Source organism: Oryctolagus cuniculus, chromosome 5, assembly GCF_964237555.1.
Source record: "Oryctolagus cuniculus chromosome 5, mOryCun1.1, whole genome shotgun sequence".
NCBI lineage: Eukaryota > Metazoa > Chordata > Mammalia > Lagomorpha > Leporidae > Oryctolagus > Oryctolagus cuniculus.
The window spans coordinates 9,777,887-9,798,768 of NC_091436.1; the positions used below are offsets into that span (position 1 = coordinate 9,777,887).

General features: G+C 47.6%; 1 protein-coding gene across 2 annotated transcripts in view; it reads right to left on the bottom strand.

The window, feature by feature from the left end:
* Positions 1 to 20,882, bottom strand: part of SNX9 (sorting nexin 9) — a 104,762-nt gene that overhangs the window by 19,082 nt on the left and 64,798 nt on the right. For both annotated transcript variants that reach the window (XM_070073337.1, XM_051854205.2), the window contains exons 5-10: positions 18,800 to 18,965; positions 15,962 to 16,112; positions 14,738 to 14,822; positions 11,808 to 11,933; positions 11,584 to 11,701; positions 3,784 to 3,914 (exon numbers count right to left, since the gene is read on the bottom strand). In XM_070073337.1, coding sequence (XP_069929438.1) covers positions 3,784 to 3,914; positions 11,584 to 11,701; positions 11,808 to 11,933; positions 14,738 to 14,822; positions 15,962 to 16,112; positions 18,800 to 18,965 — 777 coding nt within the window. The remainder of the gene's footprint in view (positions 1 to 3,783; positions 3,915 to 11,583; positions 11,702 to 11,807; positions 11,934 to 14,737; positions 14,823 to 15,961; positions 16,113 to 18,799; positions 18,966 to 20,882) is intronic.

Below are 20,882 nucleotides of genomic sequence, written 5' to 3' on the forward strand. Positions count from 1 at the left end.
TTATTTTTTTGACAGGCAGAGTTAGACAGTGAGAGAGAGAGACAGAGAGAAAGGTCTTCCTTCCGTTGGTTCACCCCCCAAATGGCCGCTATGGCTGGCGCTGAGCCGATCCGAAACCAGGAGCCAGGTACTTCCCCCTGGTCTCCCATGTCCCATGTGGGTGCAGGGCCCAAGCACTTGGGCCATCCTCCACTGCCTTCCCGGGCCACAGCAGAGAGCTGGACTGGAAGAGGGGCAACTGGGACAGAAGCAGCACCCCAACTGGGACTAGAACCCAGGGTGCCGGCGCCACAGGTGGAGGATTAGCCTAGTGAGCCGTGACGCCGGCCCAAGCTTGTCTTTCAGCTACTCTCCTCTGCTCTCACTTTCTCCCCACGTATTTTGATGGAAAGGTCAGACACAGTACAGTTTCATCTATACTTCAGTATCTTACTGCATAACTTAAAGGACTTTTTTTTTAAAGATTTCTTTAATTTATTTGAAAGACAGAGTTACAGAGAGAGTAGAGACAGAGAGAGAGGTCTTCCACCCGCTGGTTCACTCCCCAGATGGCCACAATGGCTGGAGCTGCGCCGATCCGAAGCCAGGAACCTGGAGCTTCTTCCAGGTCTCCCATGTGGGTGCAGGGGCCCAAGGACTTGCGCCATCCTCCACTACTATCCTAGGCCACAGCAGAGAGCTGGATCAGAACTGGAGCAGCTGGAACTAGAACCAGCGCTCATATGGAATGCCAGCACTTCAGGCCAGGGCTTTAACCCGCTGTGCCAGAACGCCGGCCCCTAAGGGCATGTTTTAAAAATAGAACTAGGGCGAGGACTGTGGCACAGTGGGTTGAGCTGCTGCTTGCCATGCCAGCAGCCCACAGCAGAGTGCTGGTTGTGTCTTGGAGCCCCACTTCCAATCCATCTTCCTGCCACGTGGGAGACCCAGAGGGAGCTCTAGGCTCCTGGCTTCAGCTTGGCAGTTACAGGCATTTAGAGAGTGAACCAGCAGATGGAAGATCTCAATCTCTCTCAGCTTCTCTGCCTTTCAAATAGATGAAACTAAATAAACATTTTGACAATACCAAAGCCACTCCTACGAAACCGACAACAGACTGTTGTGAGGTAGTGGCCCACGTCCCTGCTCCCCAGGGGGCTGTCCAACTGACAGAGCACTGCTTAGTAAGACTGTCTTTTCCTTGGACAGACATCTTCGTCACACCCAGAGGCCCACCTATCCTGTTCAACTGATGCCTTTGTGCTTATGCCAACACCACACTTTTGAAACCACTGCAGCTTTATAATGATTTTTTTTTAAATAATGAGTTTCCATGTCCAGTAAAATCCTCCTCTCACAATCTTCTTTTCCAATACATCCTGGATGTTACGTGACATCTTTACTGTATTTTAATCTATGAAAGACAGTAATGGAAAATTTTATTTATGTGAAAGACAGAGTTACAGAGAGATGGAAGCAGAGAGAGAGAGGTCTTCCATTATGCTGGTCCACTCCCCAAATGACTGCAATGGCCAGAGCTGAGCTGATCTGAAGCCAGGAGCCAGGAGCTTCTTCCAGGTCTCCCACAAAGAGTTTGGCCATTTTCTATTGCTTTCCCATGCCATAGCAGAGAAGTGGATTGGAAGAGGAGCAGCCAGGACTCGAACTGGTGCCCATATGGGATGCTGGGGCTTTAACTCACTGTGCCACAGTGCTGGCCCCTAGTCAGGTCTTCTTTTATTTCTCTCAAAAATGTTTCATAGTGGGGCCGGCGCCATGGCTCACTTGGTTAATCCTCCGCCTGTGGTGCCGGCATCCCATATGGGCGCTAGTTCTACTCCTGGTTGCTCCTCTTCCAGTCCAGCTCTCTGCTGTGGCCTGGGAAGGCAGGGGAGGATGGCCCAAGTACTTGGGCGCCTGCACCTATGTAGGAGACCCGGAAGAAGCACCTGGCTCCTGGCTTTGGATCAGCATAGCTCCGTCTGTAGCAGCCATTTGGGGGGTGAACCAATGGAAGGAAAACCTTTTTCTCTGTCTCTGTCTCTGTCTCTCTCTCTCTCTCACTGTCTAACTCTGTCAAATAAATTAAAAAAAAAATGTTTCATAGTCTTCCATGTAGATTGTATACCTTTTCTTGTATGTATTCCTAGGTGTTTGGTATTTTTGATGCTACTGTAAATGACAGTTCTTTTAGACTGCCAATTTCTGTTTACTGCTGGTAAGTATGCAATGTCTTATATCCACTTATTTTACTAACCTTCATTTCTAGTAATTTCTCTGTAGATTTTCTGAGATTTCCAATGTCCACTATTTATATGAATTACTACTGACACAAAATCAGTTTTTATTGATTATCTAGTCCAACACTGTCACTTAGCAAGCGAGGAAATTGCAGTCCAAAGGGAATCCGAGCTTCGACAAAGACCAATGGGAACCTGGAAGCAGAGCAGTACTAGAACCAAGCACTCTGGTCAAGTTCTATCTCTTTCTCTTGTATCACTTTTACAGAGAGTTGGTCAATTTTTGAAGGTGGCAGACATAAAAAACAAAACCACCAATTTCTATGATTCATCATTACTATTAAACTTAACTATGCATAAAACAGAACCTTCAGGAAGTGCTTTCTAAATCAAACCCTTGGCAAATAAATAAATAAGCCCTTATTAAAGTTTTGTAGGAAACCAGGAAGGCAATAAACTGGGGGGGGGGGGGGGGGGCGGTTCCCTGGAGCTTTTGTAACCACAGATTGATAAGACATCTGCAGAACTCAAACAGCTGAGTCTCAGGACTGCATGACTACAAGACACACACACTGTGACTGACATCACATCAAGGAGAGCCTAGATATATGCCAACTCACAAGACGTGCTGAAGCATTTCGGCGTGTGCCAGTTCCCCATCTGGGGACAACCTGATGAGCCTGCCCGTTCTAGAAACAGGCCACAGCTGGCACCAGGTCTGTCTGTGCCATGACAAGTGCACGCACATGTCAGTAAACATACCGAGAGGAACCCTAGTGTTTAAGACTTAACGCAAATGTGTTCACTTCAACAGAGGAACGTTGGTTTCAAAGATGGTTAGCAAGTCAACCTGTCTGAAAGTCTAACAGGGTATGTGATTTTTTTTATTTGATTAGAGACAAGAATTGTTTCAAAACATTTTTTCAAGGATTCTAATACATTTAATATGTGCTGTTGCTACAGGGCTAAAGCATGCCCTTATTCCCTAGAGTGTTTCCTAAAAATATGCAGATTTTGCTATGAGTCAAATGACAGAGAAAACATCTTCAGAGAATAAAATGGTACAATAAAACGTACAGTAAAGGCTACTCAGCCAGAAAACTATTTCCAAAGCAGACAGTGAGGTTTCAAGCAGCATTTTCCTCTTGATCTTGAAGAACAGACGACTGCTGGCAGAAAGACTGCCCACAGGCAGGCAGAGGCCAGCGCTCTCTCCAGAGGTCAAGGGGGTCAGAAGAAACCACTCACTCACCGCCCCCCAACACTGATGCTAATGCCCTGCAGGGCTCAGGTTCTCTCCCTCTCTACACTGCCCACCTGTCACATGCTCCACCCTTGCCCACCCTGCGCCAGCCATCCTCAGCCTGCACGAAGTCCCACAGGAGCGGTCCTTTCTCAGACCGTGAATGACTTCCTGTGGGTGGGGTTTAGGTTTCTGTCCCGTCATTCTCTTTGGAGGAAGTAAGGAGTCCTCACCCAGCATGGTGTTAGCACCGTGTCCACACCTACTACTCGCTGTGAACGTGACATCTCTCGGTCTCTAAGACCCTAACGAAGGTCTCACCTTCTCATCCCGGAAGTTAAGGAACTGCTGGAAGACCTCGCTTTCGGAGACCACCGGATGGCGGCACATCCTGGTCATCCATGCCTGCAGCCTCTCCATGCGCATTTTGATAAATTCCTCTTCAAAGCGACCTGCAAGAGATGCACGAGGAGTGACACACAGCTCTGAACACATCAGTTACTGTCACGGCTGCGGCACCGTCCGCACGGCACTGGCTGTGTGGCAGAAGGCTGTCCAGCAACAGGTGGGCCGTAGTGACTTCCACTAACCTGAAAACAACAAGGCAAGTGCTCAAAGACCCACAGGAACGACGTGAGAGCCCTTAGCGTTTTTAAGAATGGGCTTCCAGTTTACACATTAACAAATCTTTTATGACAAGAAGAAAACCGTAAGAGTGCCTGTTATCTCAATATGAGAAACTATACTTCTTATAGACCAACCTTAGGCCAGTTCCTATGTGGCCACGTAAAGCCCTCAGGCAAGAAGGGACGATATGGAATTTAGTAAGTCATTGCCACAAAGTGCATGCGACACAAACGTCTACAAACACAGATACTTCCTGCTCATGAAAACTCACACAGGGCTTTCTTCTCCATTTTGTTTTTAAAATTACTTAAATCGAAAATAGCAAAGACAATCTTCCATGAATGCAATACTGAGAGCTACTACCCTGGAATCTATCGCAGCACTACAGCAGGGCTTAATGAGTGTTTCTGTTTTAAAAGTAGAAGGTCGGTTTGACAAGCATCATATACCACACGTCAAGTGAACACCAATGCCTGTAACCCTGGTAAACAAAAATTACTACCAGCAGAAGGCCTCTGCAGTAGAAATTCCAGCCATGGCCAGGTGAGCAGATCTGCAAATCCTAGCTCCAAAAAGCAACTGGTACAGCTGCACCACACTGACAAGAACGACCAACTCAGTGCCTGGAAATCAACCAAAGCAAAAGCCATCTGGAAAGGTGGGCGCTTGAAACACTGCGGAACTTCAGGCAAGAACGGGGGACCAGTGGCAGCCAGGGGTGCTGCCATCTTCCCCTCTGGGCAACACGGCGGTCCTGCCCGGGCGGAGCCGGCCTCAGGACTGGCAGCTGCGGCTTCCCTGGGGCAGGAGCAGCCTCGCTTGATTCAGAGCAGCAGAGAGGCCCCTGCCCAGTGGGGGTGCTGTGGCAGGGGTGGGTGAGCAGGGAGGGCAGGGGCCCCCTAGCCCAGGCTGCAGGGCAGAGCCATGCATGTTCCAGGTGGAGGCACAACCAGCAGATGAAGTCCAAGACAGCCACGCGTTCCCGGCCAACTGGGAAGCTACGCATGCTGCAACGCAGAGGCAAAGGACCCGGCGGAACGTAAAAGCCGAGGCTAACTCGAGAGTGGCCCCAGCTCTGAGTGCATTCCCCTACCTACAGTTAACCAACAGAGCCTGAGACACTGAGCACACCTGTGTCCCATCGTCATGCTCACCACCACCCCACACAGACGCAACGCCAAACCCTGGGAAGGCAAACTTAAAACAATTTTAAAATAAACAAAAGTACCCGAGCTGCAGGGGAGGCAGACTTCAGAGATCGAGCCTAGGCTAGTTTCTTGACAAACAATCAAAAAGCAGAAAAAACAACAACAATCACGGAGGAAAAACCAGAACCCAGAGCTGCTAAAACGTTCTCAGAAATGGCTTCAACAAAAACTGAGTCCTATGCCAAGAACAGCAAGACACGAGCCACACTGAGGAAAAAAGTAGTCAGCAAAAACTGTCTCCAGGTGTCCCCAGATGTTGAATGTAGCAGGGGAGAGCAAAGCCGCAGGCAAGGCAGCTTCTTCCATACGTCCTGAGGACGACAGGAGACTGCGTTTAAAAATTAAGGAAAATACGACAAGAATGCCACAGAGATGCTCAAGGAGAAGACTGGCGTTACTGTATTTGTTAAAAAGAAACATTTGGGAATTCTGGAGTCTAAAGTTCAATAACAGACTCTGCATCAGGTTCAAGATGGCAGAAGACAGAATAGTGAGTTTGCAGATAGATCAGTAACAGTTAACTAATATGAAGAATATAGAGAAAACAGTAACGCAAAATGAACAAGCCTGGGCCCCTGCCACCCATGTGGTAGACCAGGACAGAGTTCCAGGCTCCTGGCTTCGACCTGGCCCAGCCATTTAGGGAATGAACCAACAGGTGGATCTCTCAGTCTCTCCCTCTCCCCCTCCCAACTCTCCCTCTCCCTCTCTCCCTCTCCCCTCTCTGTTGTTCTGCCTTTCAAAGAAATAAATCTGAAAAAAGAAAGAAAGAAAGAAAGAAAGAAAGAAAGAAAGAAAGAAAGAAAGAAAGAAAGAAAGAAAGAAAGAAAGAAAGAAAGAAAGAAAGAACGAACGAACAAGCTTAAGAAAGCACTTATTTGGTAACACTCATAATGGGGTTCCCGGAGGAAGAAGAGAAAAAGTAGGAAAAACTTGGAAGAGATAGTGATTAAAAACTTCCCAGGCCATAGCAGAGAGCTGGATAGGAAGAGGAGCAGCCGGGACTAGAACCAGCACCCACATGGGATGCCAGCACCACAGGTTGAGGCTCAGCCCACTATGCCACAGCGCTGGCCCCTCAAATACATTTTTAAAAATTGTAAAAAATACATTTGCCAAATTTTTTTTACCAGTTTTATTCATGAATGCCAAAACCTGGAAACCTAAATGTCCTTCAATGAGTGAGTGACAAACCACGGTACATCCATACAGTGGAATATTATTCAGCACTAAAAAGAAATACACTACTGATACAACCAGATGGGTAGATCTCAAATGCATTACACTAGGGGAAGAGGCCAGGCTCTGTCGACAGACTACAAACTCCATTCTATTGACGATGCTATTCTGGAGAGGCAAAATCAGAGGGACAAGGGACAGACCAGCTGCTGTGTGGCCACGGGCAGGACTGGGGGCACAGAGAGCTGAAAGTAAACGGGGATCACTCTGTACCATGGATGCAGTGGTGGGTACAAGACTGCAGTGGTGTTGTCAAAACTCATGGAACTACACTCCAAAAACAACAAGCTCACTGCAGCCTTGCTTTCCTTTAGAAAACTCTGAGTACAAATTAGCTGAAGTCTTTTAACAAGAGTATCACGGGCCCTTGTATCACAAGGGCGTTCGCTGGGGTGGACACTTCGCATAGTGGTTAAGATGCCACCTGAGATGCCGGCATCCCAAACCAGAGTGCCTGGGTTCAAGTCCTGGCTCTGCTCCCGATCCAGGTTCCTGCTAATGTGCACCCGAGGAGGCAGCAGGAAATGATCAAGGTGTGGGTCACTGCCACCCACATGGGAGACACAAACTGAGTTCCAGGCTTCTGGCACTGGCCTAGCCCCAGCTGTGGTCATTTGGAGAATGAACCCATAGACGGGAAGATCTCCTTTCAAATAAAATAAGTAAAAATATTTTTTAAAAAACATTATCTAGAGAGTGGCAGTTGACCAGCCCATGGACCCAACCATGTCTAATAAAGAAGGCGTTTCCAGTGCTGTGTGCTAGGAGGAGAGAGTAAGCGTTTTGTAACTACTCCAGTGCTGCGTGTGCTAGGAGGAGAGAGTAAGCGCTGTGTAAACTACTCCAGTGCTGGGTGTGCTAGGAGGAGAGAGTAAGCGCTGTGTGACTACTCCAGTGCTGGGTGTGCTAGGAGGAGAGAGTAAGCGCTGTGTAAACTACTCCAGTGCTGCATGCTAGGAGGAGAGAGTAAGCGCTGTGTGACTACTCCAGTGCTGGGTGTGCTAGGAGGAGAGAGTAAGCACTGAGTAAACTACTCCAGTGCTGCATGCTAGGAGGAGAGAGTAAGCGTTGTGTAACTACTCCAGTGCTGCCTGTGCTAGGAGGAGAGAGTAAGTGCTGTGTGACTACTCCAGTGCTGCGTGCTAGGAGGGGAGAGTAAGCGCTGTGTAACTACTCCAGTGCTGGGTGTGCTAGGAGGAGAGAGTAAGTGCTGTGTGACTACTCCAGTGCTGCGTGCCAGGAGGAGAGAGTAAGTGCTGTGTAAACGGAAGTGAAGCAGAAACTCCGTCCCATCCGTGGATGAATGACCACGCATCTCCCGGATGAATTAAAATCACAGCAAGGCCAGGGAATCACACCAAGAGTCCGTTACCTAACCACCAGTCCGAATTCAATGATTCTTATTTCACTAACATTCATTCACATGGGAAGTCTTCTGAAAGCTACTGCATCTCCACATGACGACTTCAGATGTGAGCTTATGCTGGGTAAAATTTCACACCGGCTCCAGAAAACTATGAAATGGGGGAAGAGGGACTCTCATGCCTGGTTTACCACAACCCTTACTGGAGTCTTCACTACGCATGTGAATATATCAGGTTGGCACCCAGGAATAGGCCCAGACTCAGTCAACGTCTTTTGGCAAAGAACAAATCTATAAACAAATATAAAACGCTAACTAAATTTCCCAGGTGATGGAGCCCACAGAAATGTCGTGACGTCACCCACTTGGCATTCCTGCTTCTCTCCGCCCGCAGCGGAGGGAGAAGGGAGCTTTAGATAATGATGACCTTGTGGGCTCACACACAGGAGGCAAACCGCGGGGAGGGGAAGAACGCCGCTTCTGTGCCCTTCCGTCTCCTGGGCACACATCCCAGGAGGGAAGCCAAGCTCAGCTTTCCTCGGACCAAGGACGGGGCTGTCACTTTCCTGCTTTTCCAGGACACCCCCCTGGCCACACGCCCATTTTTTCTTGACAAAAACAAACCTTCATATGGAAAGAGAACCGTGACTCCATGATGCTTTAAAACAGCATCCAATAATTCAGAATAAACGATGCATGAAAGCCTAGGAGAAATGAGCAACTCCTGAAATAGCCCATTAACCCATCATGTAATCACTAGGGAGCATACATTATGCTAATGAAGTTGAAGGATGATGGAAAAAGCAAGTAAACACACACATTTCAAGATACGGAGAAAAGTCAATCTGAGATCTTCATGGAAGGGAATCTAACATTTTTAAGAGATCCGAGTTAAAGCAAAAGGATGACAAAAAGGACAACAGTGAGCGTCTGAACTTGGCACAGAATGGAGGGCACTGAGAACCCCGGAGTGGAAGGAAGCGGTTCCGAGCCAGCCTGGCTGTCAGTCACCTGTTCTGGCCACACGAGGGACCACTCAGTGTCCTCCACGGGACTGCTGGGTCTGTACTGCACCCTACACTTTCCTCTGCTGTGACAGTTTGAAATTTTTGAAATGTTTTCCAAAAAAATCACCAAGTAACTTCTGCAAAAACAAGCTTCTATCTTACCAGAAATCTTCAGGGGAAGTCAGTATACAAGAACGTGAGGTGCAAAGTCACGCTTAAAGGGGAATAACACACTTATCCTGCGTCTCCTCTCTGGATTTCAGTTTCCTCACCTGCTCACTAAAGATGAGGGTGCCTGTGTGGTCAGCTGAGTGAGCAGGTAGGCCCAGGGCCTGTGGGGACAAACTGCAGCCCAATGCGGCAGTGTCTCCTTCCAGCTGGTTGGTATTCTCAGTCCTTTAACTATACACCCACATTGCCAGGTGCGGATTAAACCTCTGGTCTCCCCCGACCTTGGGACAATCCGTGCCAACCCCTCCACATACAGCCAGTCTCTGATGTCTCTTTTAGTGCTCTGCCCCGCCTCCTGGCTCTGCTACAGCCTTGCTGTCAGCCCTGAGCCACTCCCTCTGTAGTTACTAGTGTCACTCACCCCAACGCTTTCTAGCTACAGACTGAAACTCCTGATCCTAAGCAAACTCAGCTGCTTATAAACATTTACTCTGAGACAACAGCACTGACTCCAGGTTCTATTCTGAGACACACAGAATACTGACGCTCCAGGTTCTGCTCTGAGACACACAGAGTACTGATGCTCCAGGTTGTACTGTGAGACACACAGAGTACTGACGCTCCAGGTTCTGTTCTGAGACACACAGGGCACTGATGCTCCAGGTTCTGTTCTGAGTCACACAGAGTACTGATGCTCCAGGTTATACTGTGAGACACACAGAGTACTGACGCTCCAGGTTATACTGTGAGACACACAGAGTACTGACGCTCCAGGTTATACTGTGAGACACACAGAGTACTGACGCTCCAGGTTCTGTTCTGAGACACACAGAGTACTGATGCTCCAGGTTCTGCTCTGAGACACACAGAGTACTGATGCTCCAGGTTCTGCTCTGAGACACACAGAGTACTGATGCTCCAGGTTCTGTTCTGAGACACACAGGGCACTGATGCTCCAGGTTGTACTGTGAGACACACAGAGTACTGATGCTCCAGGTTCTGCTCTGAGACACACAGAGCACTGATGCTCCAGGTTGTACTATGAGACACACAGGGCACTGACGCTCCAGGTTATACTGTGAGACACACAGAGTACTGACGCTCCAGGTTCTGCTCTGAGACACACAGAGTACTGATGCTCCAGGTTGTACTGTGAGACACACAGAGTACTGACGCTCCAGGTTCTGCTCTGAGACACACAGAGTACACTGATGCTCCAGGTTGTACTATGAGACACACAGGGCAGTGAGACACACAGAGTACTGACGCTCCAGGTTCTGTTCTGAGACACACAGAGTACTGATGCTCCAGGTTATACTGTGAGACACACAGAGTACTGACGCTCCAGGTTCTGCTCTGAGACACACAGAGTACACTGATGCTCCAGGTTCTGTTCTGAGACACACAGAGTACTGATGCTCCAGGTTATACTGTGAGACACACAGAGTACTGACGCTCCAGGTTCTGCTCTGAGACACACAGAGTACTGATGCTCCAGGTTCTGCTCTGAGACACACAGAGTACTGATGCTCCAGGTTGTACTATGAGACACACAGGGCACTGATGCTCCAGGTTGTAATGTGAGACACACAGAGTACTGACGCTCCAGGTTCTGTTCTGAGACACACAGGGCACTGACGCTCCAGGTTCTGCTCTGAGTCACACAGAGTACTGATGCTCCAGGTTCTGCTCTGAGACACACAGAGTACTGATGCTCCAGGTTGTACTATGAGACACACATGGCACTGATGCTCCAGGTTGTACTGTGAGTCACACAGAGCACTGATGCTCCAGGTTCTGCTCTGAGACACACAGTACTGATAGCCTAGGTTCCAAATTAGCTGGAAGTGAAAGCACAACAGTGACTGTTCCCTGACCCAGCAGCAAATCCTTTCCTACTGTGCTCTTCCAAGGCACTCTCACAGCACTGGGACTGCTGACCAGCAGACAGGTAAGGAGGATGGTACCAAGTGGTGGTAGTGTGGCACTTCAAATAACAAGAAAATGGGCAGGATAGTAAGCAGGGATAATTATTCAGTAGAACACCTGGCACCTTCCTTCATCAACACTGAGAAGTTCTGTTGCTTCTCCACGCAATGTTTACAAACTAAGAATGAAAACGGCAGCGGAGCTCTGTGTAACCTGTTTGCTTCATTCGGGTCACACATTTTACTTCCCTTTTAGACTATCTGGATCATTTGTGTTTTCTCAGCTGTCATTTTTCACTTTGAAAAGAGGGACTTCTTTCTCTTGTAGGAAAATAAAAATGATTTCGCTAGAATTCAAGATACATATACATGATCTCTGACAGCAGATTTTATTAAACATCCTTGAACTTCCAGACCTACGTGGAACCTGCTGTGGCTCTCTGTTCATCACCACATCTAACTTCTGTTCCACACTGCTGCATTTTCTGCTCTGCAGGATGGAAAATGCCATCATTGACTTGAAGGGGAGAATCTGTCTTCGTACCTGGCACCATGAGTTCAGTGTTAAGGACACTCACCTGTGACTTGTTTATCTGGAAGAGAAGGTATTGGAATGGCAGATCCAAACTTCACCAGGAGACGTTCATACAACCAGTCAAAGTGCTTATACCTGTGGTTTACAGATCTGTTAGTGTTCTACAAAATAAGGAAAAGAGAAGAAAAAGTTACCAGTGCCAACTAAAGAAAAAAGCACGCTGTCACCAATAAGGCAGGCGTAACTTTTCTGGATGATGGTACTTACCGTGGGTGTTAACTGGTACTCGATGTAGCTCTTCAGACCATACATTTTGGAGCCTTTCCTGGGATCCGCTACCACACAGTCGAATGTAGAGGTAGGATAAACCCACATCGGGCCATAATCTCCAACCTACACAAAAGTCCAGCAGAAGTGAATTTCAGAACCCTTGGGGAGGTCATTCTCGCTGCTTTCTGAGAAGCTACCTAAGTGGACTCTACTCCTGTGAGATGTGTTTAAAGAACTCCCGTGTCAGGACAGAGCCTTCTGCCCCTCACCAGGGGTGCTCAGTCCATGCACAGAAGAGACCAGCTCCCCGCCTTGAGTGCTGGTTGATTGGAACACAATGTCTGTCTCTCTAGTCCAGGTGTCTCGAACTGTATGTGATAAAAGACTCCTTTTTAAAAGTCCAATTATAGACCAACGGTTTTGTGAAGTGTAACATTACACATGTGGGTTTCTCAATAATTTCAAGTTGCCATCAAGCCTTCTAGGACACTCCCACTGCACTGATCTCATGGCAGACTGGTAAACTTTGAGTAGCTGTGCCCTAAATACAGAAATGGCTTATCAGACTGGTGAGAGCCTGTGTCCACTGCTTTACTACGGAGGGCAGTGGTATATGTGCCTCACAGCAAGAATCAGGCCAGCTAGCTGTTTTCTCCTTGGCCTGCTTGTGCACAGCACAGTGGGCAGGCTCACACTCCATGTCCCAGGCATCACGCCCACTTGGTAGGCCTCTCTTGTTCTTCACTTGTCTTTCTTGTCTATATACAACTGGGGCCAAGGTTGAAAAGTGAGGCTTATTAGGCCAGCACTAGACCATTTAAGTAATTTTAGCAGGGTGTGGAGAGGATGAGGCATGAAAACCAACTAAAATCTATGTGGGGACACAGAGAACTAGCATGATCACAGTTATGGATTTCAGAGACTGTAGGACAGTATCATTAAAGAACAAATAAAAAGGGGCCGGCGCTGCAGCCCAGCAGGGTAAAGCCCTGACCTGAAGCACTGGCATCCCATATGAGTGCCAATTCTAGGCCTGGCTGTTCCTCTTCCAATCCAGCTCTCTGCTATGGTCTGGGAAAGCAGGAGAAGATGGCCCAAGTCCTTGGGCCCCTGTACCCGCCTGGGAGACCCAAAAAAGGGCCCTGGCTCCTGGCTTCAGATCAGCTCAGCTCTAGCTGTTGTAGCCAATTGGGGAGTGAATCAGTGGATAGAAGGCCTCTCTCTCTCTCTGCCTCTTCTCCCTCTGTGTAACTCTTTCAAATAAATAAATAAATAAATCTTTAAAAAAAGAACAAATAAAAAGCAACAGAATTCCTTATTCTATTGAAAATATGGTATTTTCCAGGAAACAGGTGAGAAAAGCAACAAAGTGACTGTAAACAGACCATTATTTCTAGCAAATATACCCATTCAGAGTTCTAAAAAGGGTCAAAAATAGTTCATGAAACAGATTTTGATCTTGTAGCTGGAAGAAGCACAGAATAAAGTACATAGAAAACCGCATGGACTGGGCTAAAGGAGACAACCAGGCAGGTGTGAAAGGGAGACGTCTCCCAGTCCTTATTCTTGGTAAAGGTGCGAGAGGCCAACAACAGGACAGGGACGGAAGTCAGCGAGCCCCGCAGCAGGTTTTATTAACCCTTCCCCAAAGTCCAGATCTCCGCACAATCAGCTCTGAAGGATGAAGTGCCACCCTGACCTACAGGAGGGTGAGCTGTCTTTGCACCTGTCACCCTGAGGCTATCAGGTCAGGAGGCGACTGAGCACCAGAGAAGCTGAATGAGGAGTTAAAGAGAAGATTCTAAAAGCAAACCATGAAGCCCACATCCAGGAAGCTGTCTTAAAGCTGCAGAGCAGGAATTAAAGAGACCTTGGGGGACCTCCCTCCGTGACTGGGGATCAAAAAGCAGCCTTGACTGGCCCATGGGCCAAATTCCACTAGAGAGAGGGTTACCACACCTTCCCAGCAAAGAACCAGGCCAACGCTTTCTCTTGGCTCCCTGGACTCTCTCTGCTAGAATTCTGTTTCGGAATATACAGCTAGAGATCATTGAGATAGAAAATCTATCAGCAATCAAAACATGCAGTGAACCAAAGTGCCTACGTCATAGTATGAAACAATGTCATGTTACATAACAGTCCAGGTATTCTAAGATTTTTTAAAAAATCTATTTGAGAGGCAGAAAAAGAGATTCTCTGTCTACCAGTTCACTCCCCAAATAACCGCAACAGCTATGGGTACACTGAGGTTGAAGCTGGGAGCTGGGAATGCAATCAAGGTCTCGCACATGGGTGGAACCATGACTTGCTGCCTCTCAAGCTCTGCATCAGCAGTTGGCTGGAGTCAGGAGCCAGAGCCAGGAATCAAACCCAGGTACTGTGATGGGGGATGTGAGCGACTTAGCCATTTCGCCAAATGCCCAGTCACCTAAGCTAAGTGCCATTAACTCCTACATTTGCTAGCTCCTTATTATCATTTGGCTGCTTGTTCACTAGAAGAAACACTAAGTATTTCCAACATATTGGAAAAGGCACCTAATTCTGATAACATGCATGTATTTTTGCAAGGGTAGAAATCCAAATATTTAAATTAAGTTTATTAGATAAATATATAGACTGATAGAAAAACAACATAAAAAATTTCAAGATACTTTCAAAAATAAAAATTACTAATAGAATATTATGAGTGTTGTCGGTTCAATACTTTTAATTCAAGAGATAAAGAATATCTAAACAAGATAATGATAGGCATTAATTTATGCTAATTATCTTTAGTATGCCTAAAATACTAACATATACTATCAGTTATTTGGGGACATTTAATGTGTTTAAAAATACTTTCCAAGAGAGTAATAACCCTCTTAGCTTTACGGTTTTAATAAAGAACTTTAATTACAAAGCAAGCAAACAAAAATGAACAAACTTACAATGATGGGAATTTTTTCTTTGGGCTTTGCTAGTTGCTTGGCCAACAAATATTGTTCCATTCCAGGTTTTGCAAATCCAGGAAATCTAATCATGAAGATAAATGCTTGTGAGTCCTTCCTCGTAAGACTCCTACAGCTCTCACCCACAGTTACTGAACAAGCCACTTTTAACCGTGTTTTTTCTTTCAGGTGTACCAGATCTAGGAAACCATGGTAAACAATACCTGATGTAATCAGACGGCTCAAGAGCCAGTCAGTAATTTAATTAGGCATGGTCAGTTGCAAAGGGCAGTTTGACTCCGGAAGGTGCGATATTTATGGGTTCTCAGTGAACTCACCCCACTCAGAGAGAAGGGAGCAGCACCCTTTCCTTGAGAGTCTCTGAATTCACAGGGGCAGTGAGTACTCATCAAACCAACTGGAGTGGCCACATGGGGCGATGGCCACGCATCAGCATTTGTACAAACTAAGGCCGCCTCTCGCCACACTCTGGAAGGCACAATTACCCCAGAGAAGCGGCCACTGTTCGCAAGCATCCCTGCCATTTTCTTTTGGAAGTGCCTTCAGAAACTACTCCGTAGTGAAAAGACCCAAAGCACAGTAAGTAAATCTGACTAGTTCGAGATGCCATCTGATAAGACCCCAAAACATAATAAATAATAAATGTCCATCTCACTCTTTCCTCACGCTTCCTTATTAAGCAGATTTGCAAGGACTACTGAATAAACATTTTAATTGAAGAGAATCTAAGTGGAAACAAAGAGCTGAGCTAAGAGCTGTGCTCTGGAGCCGAGGAGCTGGGATCCCGACAGGAGCACGGCCTGCTGCGTGAGCGCAGGGCTCTCCAGCCGCGCTGGGTTTCTGTGTCCCGCAGCGAAACCGCGAGTCTACAACAGAGGGCGTGTGGGGACACAGGCAGACAACCACTCTGTACGACCCCTCACATGGAAGTGACTGTTACAACGTAAAACGCTGTTAAAGAGTTGTTATTTTTAGTTTCGCTTAGCTTTCTATATATGCTTATGTTTCCCACTACTATCAGAAATGAAACTTCCTATTGACATGGAGTTGATAAAATAAAAAATACAAGTGGCAGATTATTAAATAAAATAATTATTTCAGTTATTAACCTTGTAAACTAAGACTAAGTCGTGCCCCAGAGAGAGAGAGACCGCCGCAGAGGAAGAGCCGGCCCTGGGCCCACCGGGCCCCGCACACGCTTACTTGTTGAGGGGCAGCTTCATGGAAGAGGCACTGGCACGACTGTTTCCTCGCTGGACGCCCCCTGCTTCCGAGGATTCCGAATCCTTAAAGTAAGGGGAAGAGGACTTGGGGTCATCCCAGTCTTCGTCCCAGTCATCATCGTCACCAGTTGCTAGAGGTGGGAACAGAAGTGATCATCATTAAAGAAAAACAAAATGAGAAAAATAAAATGATGGCATTTTCCGAGAGCAGCTCCTGTCTGGGCTGAGGGACCTGCGTTGTGGTGCGGTGGCCTAAGCTACAGCTTGCAACAGATGCCAGCATCTCGGGTCGGATTTGAGTCCTGGCTACTCTGCTGCTGATCCAGCTTCCTGATTCTGTGCCTAGGCAGGCAGTGGATGATGGCCCAAGCACGTGGGCCCCTGCCACCCATGTGGGAATCCAGAATGGAGTTACTGGCTCCTGTTTTCAGCCTGGCCCAGATCTGGCTACTGAGGTCATTTGGGAAGTGAACCAGTGAATGGAAGATTTCTAACTCTGACTTTCAAAAAAATAAACAAATCTTTAAAATACATATTTTTATTTGAAAAGCAGAGAGACAGATCTTCCATCCACTAGTTCACTCCCCAAATGCCTGCAAGAGTCAGGCTGAAACCCAGAGCCAGGAACTCAGGCTGATTCTCTCAGGTGGGTAAGAGCCAGGGACCCGAGCGCCTGAGCCGCCACCTGCTGCCTCTGGGGGTGAACATTAGCAGGAGGCTGGAACGGGAGGCGGAGCCAGGACTTGAATCCAGGCGCTGATTCAGGATGCTGATGTCCAAGCAGCATCTCAACCATCGTGCGAAATACACCCCGTCCTGATGTGACTTTCTGAACTGGTTCTCTTCTGTAAATTTCTGTTCTGTTTGAGGCTTTCTATTAATAGTCTAGGAGTCAAACAGGTCATTTAGGGAAAGATAAAATGGCTAACACAGAGGCCGCAAACCAGCAGGTGACAGACCATATTGCATTAGCTTTCAGCTGAAGGTTTTTGAAAAGCAGTGAGCCAAATCTCTTTTTGAGAGGGAGGAGCCAGGAACTGTATCATGGTCCCCCCAGGGGTGACAGGGATCACCTGGTACCCCCCAGAGTGTGCACTAGCAGAAGCTGAATCAGGAGCAGAGCTGAGACTTGAATCCAGGCACTCCAGTCGGGACACAGGCATCCCAACCTGCGTATTAATTGCTAGCATAAACGCTAACATCTGGTCAAGATTTTGAAACAAATGTGTTAGTTGCTGAGATGTTACAGCAACCGAGATTTCCAGTCTTGGTGATGAGAGCGTTCACTCAGCTTTCTCCCAAACGCAGCGATCTGTGAGCGGGAGGCTGCGCCGACAGGAGGCACTTTCCAGTCTGCTGCAGCCTTGTCTTGCTCTTTTACTTTATGGCTCAATTTGTGACTCCTTGACAGATAACGTGAGATGGAACTAAAGACTGTCATTAGTGACTATCATCGTCTGGATCCAGAAAATCACTACATTTGGATCCTGGTTTGCTGTCAGTGAAAAAGAGCACTTCTGAGCAGTTCTTTAAAATAAAATCTATTTTTAACTCCAATGACCTGGTAAGATACTGTGGTATAACAAGAACTAGTTATTCTGTCTCTGCACCCGGTTCCTGGCAGAGCTCCTAAATCTCCCGTCATCTGCTGAGCCACAGGGGTGGTAGGTGTACTTCCTTTGTTCTAAGGAGGTGGCTCTTGGTGGGCTTCTACACAGGGGCTGCTCGTGCCATGATTAGAAGCTGGGAACTTTCAGCCCCAGCCGCATGCTCCAGGATGAGAAGAGGGACTAGAGAATCAACTAATAACTGGTCATGCCTGTGTCATGGCTCCAGAAAAATCCCACAACTGCAGGAAGCTCCGTGCCCTTCCAGACACCTCACTCCATGCACATCTTTACCTAACGTGCATCTGTATCCTGTGCAGGGCCCTTCATCATACACAGGTAAACCCTGCAAAGTGTCTCCCTGAGCTGTGAGCCACTCCAGCAAACTGATGGAAGCTGAGAAGCCCTGGGATCTAACTGTGAAACCCAGCCCTAACACAAGGCCTTTGCTGTGGGATTCTCAGGCCCAGGGCTCTCAGGTTCCCTCCCTTAAAGTTCTTTGTCCTGCTTCCAAGATGGCAAATCAACCCACTGGATTGGGGGAGGTGCATTAGGTCCAGCCAGCCAGACGGGGTCCCATATCACAAGGATCAAGAGGTCATTCATCGCCTCTACAGATAACTTGATATCAGACTGTCTCGAGGTTATTGTTTCTGTTTTTTTGTTTTGTTTTGTTTTGTTTTAAATAGAACAGGCTCTGAGCAAAAAGTAACACCCACCTGCACATAACCCCCAGCTGCCCATAAGCAAAATGCCCAAAAGAACCCTCTGGCTGCTGTCCTACCCCTGACCACCAGAGGAGGGCCACAAGCACTGCAGACCAATCAGAGACCTGCGCACAGCTGGACACGTATCCCCTGAGCCTAGCTTCTGTCTACTAAAGATTCCTGACCCTAGCCCCTCAAAGAGCCAGAGAATCAGGCCTCGGTTGCCTGTGCCTTGTTCCAGGCTTTGCCAGCAGTGAATGCTGACTTGCTTCCACCGCACTGGGTTAGCGATGGGCTGGCTGCACGGATTCTGCAACAACTCCAGGCAAGTGGCATCAGGACTCAGTCATACTGTGGCTGTGCCCTGGAGAAGTGCACGGTGTGTGGGGTGTGATCACAGAGGTCCTCCGGTTGCACTGTGTATGGAAGGAGTGGAGACAGTTTGGCTTTTCTGTCTCCCATGCCATTTCCTATCAGTCACTATGGCAGGAGCCCCTTCCTTACCTGGTCCTTGGTAGGCCTGGGGGTGGCCAAAGGCAGCGTCCCAGTTGTTGGCAGAATTTCTCTGGGCACCCGCCCCCTCTGGCTTGGCCCCCCAGCCATCTGAGCTCTCCCAGTTCCCAGATTTGGAGGCACCCCAGGATGACCAGGGGTCACTGCCACCGCTGACCTATTGTGGGAGGAAAAGGAGAAAGGATATTTGTGAATTCTCAAAACTATGACTCAATTCAGTAATGAACAACATGACAACTGAATAAAAGGAGTGCTAAAAAATCCAAACAAATTTATCAAAAACAATGTTAAGTAATTTTCCCCTAAATTTGTAGAACAGCACAAAATGTGGCATCATCCTAACTTTACTATTTTGCCCCATCTGCTTGGGAATTTTGCAAAAGGCAGCAAAGAGTATCAGACCCAGCTCCTCCCCCTTCCCCTTCCTCCCCAGAAGTGTATCCATTCCCACGCCTTTTTATGCCTCCATGCAAATATACACATCCACAAATCCCAACTGCTGCATGTTTTTAAAACTGACCTAACCAAGGCTGGCACTGTGATGTAGCAGGTAAAGCCGCGGCCTGGAATACGGGCATCCCATGTGGGTGCCGGCTTGAGTCCTGGCTGCTCCACTTCTGATGCAGCTCTGCTATGGCCTGGGGAAGCAGTGGAAAATGACCCAAGTCCCTGGGCCTCTGCACCCATGTGGGAGACCTGGAAGAAGCTCCAGGCTCCTGGCTTCAGATAGCTTAGCTCCAGCTGCTGTTGTGGCCATTTGGGGACTGAACCAGCAGATGGAAGACCTTTCTCTGCCTCTGCCTCTCTGTAACTCTGCCTTTCAAATAAATAAACAAATCTTTCAAAAAAAAAAAAAAAAAGAAGAAGAAGAGCGACCTAACCAATGTCACACTGTGTCTCTCAGCCCATGTCACGCAGTCTCTCTCAGCCAATGTCATGCTGTGTCTCTCAGCCAGTGTCACGCTGTCTCTCTCAGCCAATGTCACACTGTCTCTCTCAGCCAATGTCACACTGACTGTCTCAGCCAATGTCACACTGACTGTCTCAGCCAATGTCACACTGTGTCTCTCAGCCAATGTCACACTGTGTCTCTCAGGCAATGTCACACTGACTCTCTCAGCCGATGTCACAGTGTCCCTCAGCCAATGTCACGCTCTCAGCCAATGTCACACTCTCTCAGCCAATGTCACACTGTCTCTCTCAGCCAATGTCACGCTGTCTCTCTCAGCCAATGTCACACTGACTGTCTCAGCCAAAGTCACACTGACTGTCTCAGCCAATGTCACAGTGTGTCTCTCAGGCAATGTCACACTGTGTCTCTCAGGCAATGTCACACTGACTGTCTCAGCCAATGTCACACTGTGTCTCTCAGGCAATGTCACAGTGTGTCTCTCAGCCAATGTCACACTGTCTCACTCAGCCAATGTCACACTGTCTCAGCCAATGTCACACTGACTGTCTCAGCAAGCTTTCTTTGTTCCGCTCAACATTTGTTTTTGAGACTGTACATGCTGACAGAAGGGCCTCTTTCACTCACCTTCACTGCTCTATGGCAAACCACTGTACTATTAACTAGGGTTTCTTTAACCAGAAAAAGCAATACATGCACAGTAAAAACAAAAAACAAAACTTAAACAGAATGAAAAAGTATTCAATTTAAACAATATGCCTAACACCTTAGGATGCCAGTCATTCTTTCAAAGACACTACTACTGTCAGAAGATAAAATTACAACAAACCCAGTCATGCTCTAATCGACCTGTACTCTCAGGTCAGCGAGTAGGCAGCTTTCATTCTACGAAACTGAATGAGAGCTCCTACTGGGCAGAGGCAGAACAGTGAGTTCTAGAAGGTGGGAACAAGGAAACAACACAAGAGAAGTAGGGTGGTTAACTTCAGGTTACTGGCTGGTTAACATCAGTAAGGTTAAAGCAGGGGGGCTGCCTTATTCTACAGTCCGGGGTAGACTGGAATCTCCTGTTTTCAGGAAAAGCTGGTCTGCCTTGGGATCTCTCTGCTTCCGTAAAGTTTTGGTTTGATGATACGACATTCAGCACGCTGAGACTGCCTTTTG